The sequence below is a fragment of the Delphinus delphis genome, chromosome 11, assembly GCF_949987515.2.
Source record: "Delphinus delphis chromosome 11, mDelDel1.2, whole genome shotgun sequence".
NCBI lineage: Eukaryota > Metazoa > Chordata > Mammalia > Artiodactyla > Delphinidae > Delphinus > Delphinus delphis.
The window spans coordinates 49,052,121-49,066,090 of NC_082693.1; the positions used below are offsets into that span (position 1 = coordinate 49,052,121).

The 13,970-nt window shown below is 32.7% G+C and overlaps 1 protein-coding gene across 4 annotated transcripts in view; it reads left to right on the forward strand.

Annotated features, from left to right (window-relative positions):
* Window positions 1-13,970, forward strand: part of USP15 (ubiquitin specific peptidase 15) — a 128,308-nt gene that overhangs the window by 94,193 nt on the left and 20,145 nt on the right. For 2 of the 4 annotated variants that reach the window (XM_060025138.1, XM_060025139.1), the window contains 3 exons: window positions 9,721-9,894; window positions 11,597-11,755; window positions 11,835-12,059. In XM_060025138.1, the coding sequence (XP_059881121.1) occupies window positions 9,721-9,894; window positions 11,597-11,755; window positions 11,835-12,059 (558 nt within the window). Of the gene's footprint in view, window positions 1-3,479; window positions 3,626-9,720; window positions 9,895-11,596; window positions 11,756-11,834; window positions 12,060-13,970 lie in introns of those variants that run through there. The other 2 variants (XM_060025140.2, XM_060025141.1) reach the window with 2 other exon arrangements.

A 13,970-nucleotide genomic window follows, 5' to 3' on the forward strand; every position in this document is an offset into this window, starting at 1 on the left:
TCAAAACCTGAGACTTACCACAAGTTCTATTCATTCTACTACCTCTTAAGTGTCACTTGTATCTATCTTTTCCTTTCCTGTCAGTACAGTATTTTAACACTTGAGCATCTTTTAAGTGAACTTTTGAAAAATTCATCTAACTCATCTCTTTGTTCCATCATTTATCCTCTTCTAATCCATTTAGTACACTCCTCCCAGAGTCAGTTTTTAAAAGCAAATACCTCCTTGCTTAAAACTCATTTCCAGGACTTCCTTGGTGGTACAGTGGTTAAGAATCCGCCTGCCAATACAGGGGACACGGGTTCGAGCCCTGGTCCAGGAAGATCCCACATGCCACAGAGCAGCTAAGCCCATGCACCACAACTACTGAGCCTGCACTCTAGAGCCTGCGTGCCACAACTACTGAAGCCTGCTCGCCTGGAGCCCCCTCACCCCCACTGGGGAAAGCCCACACAGCAACGAAGACCCAACGCAGACAAAAATTAATTAATTAATTTTTTTAAAAAAACCTCATTTCCTATCACCTAAAAGATGAAATCCAAACCGGACCCTACCTAGCTCTTTAACCAAAACGAAAAGTTCTTGGAATTCATTAAGTTTCAAATCTCTTTATATATAATGTTACCTCTTCCCTAGTTGCCTTTCACACACACACATGCATGCATGCACACACACATACAAACACACACATACCCCTTTTCCTCTATCTCTTCTGGACAAATACCTACTACACAGTAAGAATCATGAAATTAGAGGCTATCGTTGGTTTTCTTTTATATCCCCAATGTTTGGTATAATGCCACATAATAGTAACTACATTAGAACAGTGTTTCTCACAGTGTTTGGATGAGACAGTGCTGGTCAACAATAAAATAACTATAGAAATTAAGCATAAGTGAGTGATCCAGAACTTTTATAGCAGTTAGGTTAGTTTCATATCTATTAAATCTAATAATTTTAAAATGGGTCTTTCTTTTCTGTATGTTATTTCTTCATTTTTCTAGTGGTTCATTTTTATTTTCTAAAAAACTTTATAGAAGTATCAGTCTGTGACAGTTTGAAAATTTAAAAAGATACTAGTCCTTCCATATAGATGATTTGAGAAGCACTGCATTAGGAAAATTTACCTGAAACATTTAGTACTTGACCTGTACCAGATTAATGATATTTCTGGAGCTGTCTAAATGTCAAAGAGCACAATAATTTTTAAAAGAATTATAGCTTTTAATATATATATTTACTTCTTGCAAAGACCTACCAATTTATATAAAGTCTAATAAACACTACAGCTTATGTTCTGCCGATGTAGCCAGTCTGATAGTACTTGAATTGGGCTGCCATGTTAATCACAGCTTGGCAGAACATACCCTACTACTCTGCAAATTGTTTCTTGAACGATTTCACAGTGAATGGCATGAAAACATTTTGGAACAGTATTTCTGTATTTCTAGTTTCTTAACATAATGGTCATCTGTTCTTAATATTTGTTGAGTGATTAATCAAATAAATTTAAAGTTCTCTTTTATTATGAAAATAATTAGAAACCTTCATAGTTATGTTATCACATAGTCCTTAAATTTCTGTTTCAACTCAGCCTTGTCAATTATGGGCCTAGTGTAATGAAATGATACAGAGAAGTATATGACTTGGTAGTTCTTTCAAAGAATGTAGTAAGTCAGTTAAGCTTTCTAAAAAAATTCTGCTGTCCCTTTCTTTATGCCTTAGCAGGATAACTAAAAGATGAACAAATCACATAATTCTTAATACTAATTTATTCAAAAATGTTTCTTTACTGAATATTATGTTCAGGGGACTGAACAAAACTTTAAAACACTTGTTTTTTCTTAAAACCTTTCACTATCTTGCTTGCTTAAAATATTGGCATTCATTTCATTGTGAGCCAGTTTTAAATTATTAATAGGGTAATTAATAGGTAATTAATAAGCTACTAAACATTAAAATTGAACTAATAAGCTTTAGTTCTTTAAAATAAATATAACATGCTAATATTTATTAATGTTATTAGAACCATTTAGCTTAAGCATGCTTCCCATAAACTGAATAACTAAACATAAAAATCATTCAATAAATAGCCTGTTACTTAAAAAAAAAAATTAAACAATTGCTGTTACAATCTAGTAGTTTTAAAGCATTATACAACTACCTAAGCTTACCTTAGCATCAATTGTTGATCTAATCATTATCCCAGAAACTTTCAAATTTCTCTCTATTGCAAGTGGATCTTCTATCCAGTTTCTACTTTTAGCTTTTAATATGAAAAAATCACTGGTCTTTATATAATCATGTTTTTTTAAGCGTGACATCTCTAGTTATAGGACTTACTCACTGCAAGTAACAGGGTAGTCCTTTTGACAAAATTTTCCTTCCTCAATCCCATAGATGAGGAGGGGATAGGCATTGACATTTCTTTGCTAGCCAAAAGGTTTCCCATTAGTTCTCATACTTCCCAAGCTTTCATAATAATTCTTAATTAAATTCAAGTAGCGTGTGAAGAGAGATTAAATAGAATTTGAAGAAGGGGTGACAGCAGGGACTTTAAATGAAGTTTAATTTTATTCATGTGCAAAGCATAGTGACCAGATTAATGATAAACATGAAAATGTTACAACATCTTTGTCCAATTCAAAAATACTGCCTTTAGAACTACTTTATGTAAAATTTCAATATTTTAAGTCAAGTGTATGGCAGTTCTCTCTTCACTAACTAGGTGGGAGAGGGAAGAAAACATAAAGTTTTTAAAACTAAATAAATAAAAAGAAAGTTATATCCACTTATATTTTACTTACACAAATTTGTTCTTTAAAGAAAGCTTGAAGAGAGAATGGAAATGTAAAGCAAAATAGAGCTATAGTTGTATTTGTTTTCCTAAAATATATGGAGAAACTTCAGAATTGATCTCAAATATAATGAGATTTGCCTTTCCTAGGAAAAAATAAATAAAACATGAAGTGTCTTAAAAATATCTCATTTTCCAAACCTCCGTGGTGAGGGGCCAGGCTTATATTTGTAGTTCTTCATTGTAAAAGTCTACGTCATAGTTTTCTGTCTTATCCACTACTTTTTTACAGAATTTGAGCCAGTATCCCAGTTTTAATAAAATGCTTTGGAGTTATACAGTACCTTTTTAGAACGTTTATACTCTTGTCATGACGAATTGAAAAATGACATGACAAATTCAAAAATTCTTTATCCATCTAATCTTAAAATCCAAAATAAGATATTTGGGGGAATTCTAAGATTACTTTAACCATGGATTACTTTAGGTTTTATTTTTTAAATCATAAGAAAATAAAATGGTTTCCTCATTTTAGATTGGGTTTTTAGTATTGGTCAGTTTGAAAGTGTAGCTACTTTAAGAGTTGTGAGTGGCGTTACATTTTGATCAGTTACAGAATGAGTTACACAACTCAAAGGCTTTAGGTAATCAAAAATTAAGTTTGTTTTCTTTCCTGTTCTAGTTACCGGTTTACTAAAATAGTGAGCATACATGATCACTTGAAAATTGGGCTTCTGGAGCACCTGAACAGAAAGGGAGTGGTTCATATTCAGCATTACAAAAGACAACTTTCTCTTTTTGAAGGGGATTACTTTGACTATTTTCCAGGTACTGGGGAAATTCCAGATTCATTACAAGTTATTGGGATGGCTATTAATTATTCATTTCCTAAAATATGTTGATTATAGACTTGAGATTTGGTTATATAGTAGAACTTTATTTCAATTCATCAATTTTTTAAAAATATATAGAAGTTTATAGTGAAATACAAAATTGAGACTCTTACATGAGTCACTCTTTCAAAGAACTCGAGAAACATCAGTCTTACTGATCAGAACATATTTAATGGAAGAACTTTTTGAAAGTAATGTAAGAGGAATAGGATTTTTGCATGTGTATGTAAGGAAAAGTTATGTACAAAACATTGTAGTCTTTCCTGGAATGAGAGAGATTCATACTTCACATAATACTCCAATTTTAGGATGTTGGGTTAAGGGCAGAAATTTATAACCAGAGAGTTTTTCATAGATAATTAATACTTTATAAAATAGTCCAATGGTATATGCATTCTTTTTAAAAAAGTTCTTCATGGTGACACTGATTAAAGGTCTTTATACATTGAGCCATATAGAATGTCCACTGGATGAGATACTTGATTATTTAGAAGAATTTTTTTAAGAATTGTGGTGTCTAGTTCCAGGTTGATTTGGGAAAAAGAGTCTTCATGAAAATATATTACCAAATATTTTTCTTTCACATATCTTTTACTTATATGGATTTATCTTGACAGTTATTTTTTGGAGTATTCACAGTAGTTATTTTTCCTTCATTAGGAAAGCCTCTTTAGGCATTATTTGGACTTTATTTTTGAATTTGTAGAACTTTAAACAGGTTATAGTTATATAACAGGGTGCAATTCAGATCTTAGTCAAGTGTTTTCCCAGTGTTCTCAGTCTCTAAGGACTGATTTACTGTATAAGTTTTTATTCATTTATCACACCTTTATTACGGTATGTGCCAGGCATTGTGCTAGATGCTAAGTTACAAAGGTGAATAAGACATGGACTCTGCTCTCAAGATAAGGACAGTCTAAGTGAGTTCAAGGTACAGCATTAGTCCAGAAGAAGGAATGTTAGTTCTTCCTTGAGGTGCTGAGATGTTAAGATGAGTTTTAAAGAATAAATAGGAATTTCTTACAGGGGAAGAATGTTCTAAGAAGGGGAGGAGTACATGCTAAGGCTCAGTCTTAATAGGTTAAACTGAGGAATATATCTTAAGACCCCTTATTCAAATTCACATTCAAGAATACTCTTACTTGCAATTTCCATTTTAAATGCATATGTGAGCACAAGTAGAGAACTACAAAGCCATTTTGAGGAACAGATACATTTGCTCACAAAACGATTGGCTTGCACATAATACACCATTCTCATCATTCCTCATGGATCAACATCTTTTCATGCTAGCTTATATCCTCAACCTTCCAGTTAGCCAGCTGTGAAGATGCTGTATCACAAAGGCTAAATTAATGAATGCCAAAAGTCTACCATACACTAAATATGAAATTTTAGTATTTCATATTACCATATACTAAATGTGAAATTTAGTTTTTTAATCCTTAGATCTTCAAATGCTCTTGTCAGTTTTGCACACTATTAACTTGCCTAGGGATCATAAAAAACATTTAAATAAATAATTTGCCTAGTTAACAAGTGCATTTGCCTGTTGATTAATGTAGCTTTTTTACTTTTTCTCTCTTGCATCAAGAATTGAAACTACTAGTACAGGATCTTTTTCTTCAGTCTGATTATTGCTTTATTTTTAACATGGTATTTGACAGAATTCTACCCGATATTGGGACCAACTCTAGACACAATTATAATACAAACAAAATGTGGCTTGAGATACGTGTTTTATGATCAGTCACATTACTTCATATATGGACCTCATTTTTTTGGTGATGACTTGTAAGAGGTAGTTCTTAAACTATGAAAGTGTTGGCATTTGTCAGTGTCAGGCAGTTGAAATCAAATGAATTAACAGGTGAAGCTCAAAATAGCCTGTGACTATTAGAATGTCACAAAACTCATAAGTAGCTATAAAAATAACATACTAACATGGTTTATATAATCCTTTTTGTTTTTATCATACATTCATATATATTCTCAGGTTTTGTGGGGGGGTTTTATTCTCAGTTTTTGCTAAGAAAACCATGTATGTTAAGGATGAGGGTTTTTTTTTTTTATTTTGCAGTTCAGGAAACATTGAGAATAAGAGATATATCCACATAGGCACAACATATGTTGTATGATTTTTAGTCCATATTACATTACTGGAGTAAAGTATCATGAGTTAAAAAGGACATTTCCTATGTCTACATATGTAGGACTTCTAATATATATATATATATGCCTTAAGAAAGGAATTGTTCTGGAACAGTCCCAATCAGATAGGAAAGTGATGTTTTTATAATAGAAGAATCTTTGAGAGAAATGCTTCAGAACTCTGGTTATAGTTTTTATTATTGAACTAATGAAAGTTATCTTTATTCTTTAAAACATTGTATTTAATGGCAGCCAGTCCAGGTATCCAATTTTCTTGTAATTGTCAAAGATGTTCATGTTTCTAAGATAGCCTCATGTTAAAAGATTGAATAATGAGTTGCATAAATTAAAAATCAAGCTGTATTATGACCAAATTTAAGAAATGGGCTTCTTTCTTCTACCAGAATGATGGCATTGAATACTGATGTCACCTGGAGGAAATATTTTAGTTGTTTGAGCTCTATTACAATAGTTCCTTGAAATTTATACCAAAAGAGAACTTTTAATGTTTAACTGGTTTTCATATTATTTCAAGAATATAGTGACTCCTATAATAACATTATATTCAAGGTGAAGGAGAAAATTATGGTATTTTCAAGATGAGGAAAAAAAGTCTAACATCAGTTTAGTTTTTAAACTATTATGATCTATGTAGTAGAACAGTTAAACTGGCTATTGAATTTCTGTATTTGTGTTTCAGAAAATTTTTAGAAAAATTAAGGTTGTGAGTTCCTTAAAACATTATGTTCAGCAAATAAGATGCTTTGGGGGACCATTTAGGATTTAATAGTTTACATTTAAATATAAAGTTTATCTCAAAATATATTGGTTATGATATCTTGACAGGAAATACAGGCAGTTACTAAGACTATTTGTGCTTTGTTGTTTAGTTTGTTATCAGTGAATTATAATCATCTTCAAACTGGCATGAGTCACTATGAAAATAAGCACTGGTCTCTGTGTCATTGACTTTTTAAAAATCCAAGTAGAGGCCCACTACAAAGCAGATGGTAGATTAAATGAAAGTCAAACAAAAGGGGACCAGGGAGTTTTTAATAGGTGCTGTCTTTTTGGATTTAGTATTCAGGTAGAAGTGCTTGAAGAAACTTTTGAAATTATTCATTACAAGCAAAAATATTTTTGCCTTACTTTGTGATATATCATTCAACAAAATTTGAGTACTCTGTGCCAAACATTGAAAGAAAAGAGTTAAAAAAAAGAAGAAGAAGAAATGGAGGATAAATACATTAGTAAATATAGGCAAAAAACATTTTAACTAAGCATGCATTTATTGTATACATGCTAAATGCCAAGGGACATTGTGCTCAGTGCTAGAGACATGAATTTAAAGGATATCATGATTCCTGCTCTCGTGGAAGTCTCAGTCTATTTGGCAAGACAGACAACCTAAAAATTAAAGTTACACTATATTATAAAATAAATGCTGTAATAAAAGTAAGCACTAAGCAGTAAGAAAACATACAGGAGGAAACGCTATAAGGGAACCTGGGAATCCTTCCCAGACAGGATACCTGAATGGTTTAGTAGAAGTTAGTAAGGCAAAGAAGGTATATTTCATATAGGTAGAGTAATGAGAACTTAAAAAGTGAGAGAATGCATGGAGGTCAAAGAACCACAAGTAATCAAATAAGGCTGGGATGGAAGTTTTTTTGTTTTTTGTTTTTTTAAAGGTATTTTATTGACAAGGGATGAGGCTAAATAGATGGGCAAAAGACAGACCCTTCTAAAGATTTGAAATTTTAATCTGAAATTGCTATTAAAGGATTTGTAGCAAGGAAGTGACATAATTAAGTCATAAATTTTAGTGACAAATTTTAGAAAGATCACTCTGGATGCTATGGAAAGCTAAAAAGATTTTCAATTATAGTTGGAAGCTCTTTGCAAGATAAGGATAAACATGAATAATTAGGTAAAAACAAAGCTCAAGAATTATTCATGTTTGCACAACTTGGTTTTTTGAAGTGTTTAAACGGTAAAGCATTAGGTTCTTTATATAATTGTTACACGCAGTAGTAGAATATTATATTCTTAGTATAACCCTGAGCTGATCAAATATAAGGATTTGAAAACTAATTAATAATTGTTGTAAATGCTGTCTGACCTCCAGTTTGCCTCATCGACTATTTAGTGTTGGTCCTTTTTGTACTAAATGAGATGATACTGCTAAGTGATGGCATTTATGCCCTATGTAGTCATGGTGTATTCTAGGTTGCCTGGCCCTACCTCCAGTGCTGGGTTTATAATTAAAATGACATATATTACAAAAAGAAAAGAGAAAATGAAACTCAGAAGGCCTGTAAGATTATGAAAGTTTGAGATATAAAAGGAATTAAGAGGAAAGGTAGAAAAAAAGTCCCTTCCCTAATTACTTCCTACACTGTAGCTTACCTCTTGTTCACATAAAATATTTTACTGTTGAAAAAGACATGTAAATAACTTTACAGGCTGTATAGCCCACCTCAAACATTTTTTAACTGTTGATAATATTTTTATTGCCTAAGAATAATACAATAACAAGTTCCATGATATTATAAAGGGTTCTCCCTTTTACCTTGAGGTAGGGGCCAGACTACCAGTTTGGACAGTATTATTTTTATTAGAAAATTCCAAAATAGATATCATAGTTACATGAGTACACATAAATTGATTTATAATTGAAACCACAAAATATAACGCCGTAATCTATTTTTAAGGATTGAATATGCTTAATTTTGGAGTTTTAGCCAAACAGTATATGACATATAGTCATAGTTTATAGCATCCAAGTTATCAGCATGAACTCAGCAGGCTGAACCTTTCATAGTTACCAAAACTATTTAACTTATTCCATATGAGTGGTAAGCAAGCTTTGAAAAACTTTTATTTCCATTAATATAAGTCTGAACTATCATAAGAACAGGTTTCTACTACTCTATGTGCAAGCAACTAGCTTCACTTAAGGCACTTTGTCACTTTACTCCAAGACAAATATCTTCCTGCAGCCAAAAAAAAGTTAACCTATATGACCGTATGTCTGTGTCAGTCATTACATGTTCTAATTAATGGCTCTAGACATCTACTTGATAAAGTAATATTCGGTTCAAAATGAAGTCACATTTTATGGTATTATCAACTTAAAAAATTATTTCATCTTGAGATAAAATATTGTGGAAAAACTACCTCTGCCGTCTATTTTATTTTAAATCCTAAATTATTTAATTCAAAATGGAACAGAGCTGGAGAATTAATTTATTCATAATTTTAATCTTGCCATAAAGGAAAGTTGGATTGTTGTGTTATTAAAGAAGAGCTAGAAGAAGTAAGAACACAGCCAGAGTTCACATAAAAGTTTGTTTTCTGAGGTTCAGCTGATCTGTCCTCTCCCTTCTAAAAATGGTTGATCCAAAAGGAAAGTTTAGAAGGCTGCACTTTCATGATAAGGAACTGACAATGGAAGCAGTAAATACCTCTTTAAAGTTCATTTCTTGCTTGCCCTCTGTCTCAGTTTTTACCTACTCAGGCTAATTTGCAGATGCCTGGGACGATTAGACAATCCATAATTTCTACCAGTCAAGTAAAAGAAGGAAAGAAAATTCTGAGCTTCTCTCCCAGTTAACCAGTAGTTTGCTGTGGTTAAAATTAATGCAGATTTTACAGCAACAAATATTAGCGTTTTCATTTACTATAAGTAATTGACTTGAAATTTGGGAAATGAATAGTTGAGTACATCATTTGAGTGCTTATTTGATCAGTTACTTATTAGTGCAAGAGGCCATCATGTAAATTTTTTGCTGTATATTATCACTTTATTTCTCTCTACATTTTAACATGTTTAACGTGTGGTTTCTTTTACTTGAAAATATATTTTATTCTTTGCAGTGTTTGAGCAATACACCTCCACTTACTGAATATTTCCTGAATGATAAGTATCAAGAAGAACTGAATTTTGACAATCCCTTAGGAATGAGAGGTGAAATAGCTAAATCTTATGCTGAATTGATCAAGCAAATGTGGTCTGGAAAATTTAGCTACGTCACACCAAGAGCCTTTAAGGTTAGTATGGTAAATACATTTTCAACAAGGCCTATATCACATGCAAGAGGACAAAAATCTTTGGGAAAGGGGTAAAAAATCATAGCTATTACAATGGTTTGTGGCCCTCCAAAGGGACTCAGCACATAAATACATACACAGCATATATGGTATTAAATTTTCAGGGTGGGGCACATAAGAGATGATTAATTTAAGCTGTCCAAAAAGAGTTCTGGAGGTTGGTAAAGGAAATAATGAAATAAAGTTTGAGAAACACTGGTATGGTTCAAAATGACTACAGACAGCAGTGAGCATTTGCAGATTGTTTTAGAATACAGCACATCTCTAAGAAACCTATATAAATATTTTATACAAATGTAAAGACTAAATTTGGGCATGTCATTAAACTCTAAGAACTCTATTTTGCGAGTCATTATTGGTTTGAAAAATTATTGAAATGAAACTGGCCTGCAAAGTGAGCACTAAATATTAATTAAATATATTTTCAATATAATTCTTAAACTTCTGTGTTTTTTCTTATTTGTGAGGTAGTTAATTCTTAGGATCAAAATCTCAAGTAATTTAGTTTGTCATTCAAATAAGAATTGAACTGAAATTTAGCTTTATATTGTTGAAGTTTTCCTAATTAATTATATGGGTGAGATTTATGAGAAATTTTAAACGTTTGAAGAAAATAAGCAGTTTTCAACCGTTTTTTTTTTTTTTTTTTTTTTTTTTTGTGGCACGCGGGCCTCTCACTGTTGTGTCCTCTCTCGTTGCGGAGCACAGGCTCCGGACGCGCAGGCTCAGTGGCCATGGCTCACGGGCCCAGCCGCTCCGCGGCATGTGGGATCTTCCCGAACCGGGGCACGAACCCGTGTCCCCTGCATCGGCAGGCGGACTCTCAACCACTGCGCCACCAGGGAAGCCCTCAACCGTTTTTTATACAACTTAAATGATGTTCATATAGAACATGGACTGGGCCACATTTTATTAACTATGTACTAGTTCTTAAAAAATAAAAGACAAATCAAAAGAAGTCCTGCATTTATCTTCCTTAACTTTCCAAACTTAGGACAAACTAGTTCAGACAAGTCATTTCTCAACCCTTATCCGTGATTCCAATTAGTTTCATTTTACAAGATGTTCTCAATTATGTGTAAATAGGTCCTTGATATCTGACTTTTTTCTTTTGCATTTCTTTTCAGTCTCATCAAAAAAATACTTAGCACTGCAAAGACTAGGAAAATTATATATGAACATGAATATTCTTTTTATCTCTATGAGATTTATCCTCTCTTTACACACAGAAATTAAATGAGAGCATTGTACTTTTTTTTTTTTTGCATTGTACTTTTTCAAGTGACCCAGAAATGTTACTGAATTTTAAGTGTTTAGTGTTTCCCAATCCTTCGTACAAAACTATACCATATTTTCTCAATGTTCTCTCCTTAGGTCAGCATTTCTTTTCTATTTTACAGATTAGTTATCATTATTAAAATATTTTTAGATATGTAATTCTTTACATGTATTTATCCATATGTAATTATCATATCTGCATATGACTGCAAAAGTGCCACAAGTTGATTTGAGTGTTACACATAAATTTTAGGAAGTAGGTGAATTCACAAATGTGGAATCTGTGAATAATGAAAATTGACTATATATTTTTTAAATCAATCTTGTCCCTAGAACTGATTTTATAGTTTTGCTTCTCTTACAGACACAGGTAGGACGTTTTGCACCTCAGTTCTCTGGATACCAGCAACAAGACTGTCAAGAACTATTAGCTTTCCTATTAGATGGACTACATGAGGATTTGAATAGAATTAGGAAAAAACCATATATACAGTTAAAAGATGCTGATGGAAGACCAGATAAGGTAAATTTAACCATATTGTTGTCACCATTGTTATAATAATGTGGTATCTCTTTGTAATATGTGTCTGTTTTCCTTACAGGTAGTTGCTGAAGAAGCCTGGGAAAACCATTTAAAAAGAAATGATTCTATCATAGTAGATATATTTCATGGCCTTTTTAAATCAACTTTAGTTTGTCCTGAATGTGCTAAGATTTCAGTAACATTTGATCCTTTTTGTTACTTGACACTTCCATTGCCCATGAAAAAGGAACGTACCTTGGAAGTTTATTTAGTTAGAATGGATCCACTTACGAAACCTATGCAGGTAGGAAGTGATTAATTTCTTTGCATTTGTTATTTTTATAAAAGATTAGTGTTGAGTCCTTATGCCTCAAGTACAATTCGATAATAAGCTGTTTTGCATAAGAGATTTTTATACACTAATTAGTACAACTTTTCAGAACCTTGAAAGGGTGAGGGATGTGTAAAGTACCATTATTTGTCATGTAAAAACAAAATTCTCAAAGACTTTTTCTTATCAAAGAAAAATGAGAGGTGGTTTGATTTTACAATATTGGTATGAATATTAGCTTACAAAGATTAATAACATAGTAATTTCCCAGTTTTCCAACTTGAACTTTCTTTAATGTTCATTGTAATATTTTTCCTACTGGCTGTTGGAAGAGAAACTAATACTTGCTATACATTTTGATTCATATAATGATAAGATAATGGTATATTTATTTTTTTAACATCTTTATTGGAGTATAATTGCTTCACAATGTTGTGTTAGTTTCTGCTGTATAAAAAAGTGAATCAGTTATATGTATACATATATCCCCATATCCCCTCCGTCTTGCATCTCATTCCCACCCTGCCTATCCCACCCCTCTAGGTGGTCACAAAGCACGAAGCTGATCTCCCTGTGCGATGCAGCTGCTTCCCACTAGCTGTCTATTTTACATTTGGTAGTGTATATATGTCAGTGCTACTCTCTCACTTCATCCCAGCTTATCCTTTGCCCTCCCTGTGTCCTCAGGTCCATTCTGTACATCTGCATCTTTATTCCTGTCCTGCCCCTGCCTTTTTTTTTTTTTTTGATTCCATATATATGTGTTAGCATACAGAATTTGTTTTTCTCTTTCTGACTTACTTCGCTCTGTATGACAGACTCTAGGACCATCCACCTCACTACAAATAACTCAATTTCATTTCTTTTTATGGCTGAGTAATATTCCATTGTATATATGTACCACATCTTCTTTATCCATTCACCTGTCGATGGACACTTAGGTTGATTCCATGTCCTGGCTATTGTAAATAGTGCTGCAGTGAATATTGTGGTACATGACTCTTTATGAATTATGGTTTTCTCAGGGTATATGCCCAGTAGTGGGATTGCTGGGTTGTACTGTAGTTCTATTTTTAGTTTTTTAAGGAACCTCCATAGTGGCTATATCAATTTACATTCCCACCAAGAGTGCAAGAGAGTTCCCTTTTCTCCACACCCTCTGAGGCATTTATTGTTTGTAGATTTTTTGATGATGGCCATTCTGACTGGTGTGAGGTGATACCTCATTGTAGTTTTGATTTGCATTTCTCTAATGATTAGTGATGTTGAGCATCCTTTCATATGTTTGTTGGCAATCTGTATATCTTCTTTGGAGAAATGTCTATTTAGATCTTCTGTCCATTTTTGGATTGGGTTGTTTGTTTTTTTGTATTGAGCTGCCTGAGCTGCTTGTATATTTTGGAGATTAATCCTTTGTCAGTTGCTTCATTTGCAAATATTTTCTCCCGTTCTGAGGATTGTCTTTTTGTCTTGTTTATGATTTCCTTTGCTATGCAAAAGCTTTAAAGTTTCATTAGGTCCCATTTGTTTATTTTTGTTTTTATTTCCATTTCTCTAGGAGGAGGGTCAAAAGGATCTTGCTGTGATTTATGTCATAGAGTGTTCTGCCTGTGTTTTCCTCCAAGAGTTTTATAGTGTCTGAGCTTATATTTAGGTCTTTAATCCATTTTGAGTTTATTTTTGGGTATGGTAGTAGGGAGTGTTCTAACTTCATTCTTTTACATGTAACTGTCCAGTTTTCCCAGCACCACTTATTGAAGAGGCTGTCTTTTCTCCATTGTATACTCTTGCCTCCTTTATCAAAGATAAGGTGACCATATGTGGGTGGGTTTATCTCTGGGCTTTCTATCCTGTTCCATTGATCTGTATTGCTGTTTTTGTGCC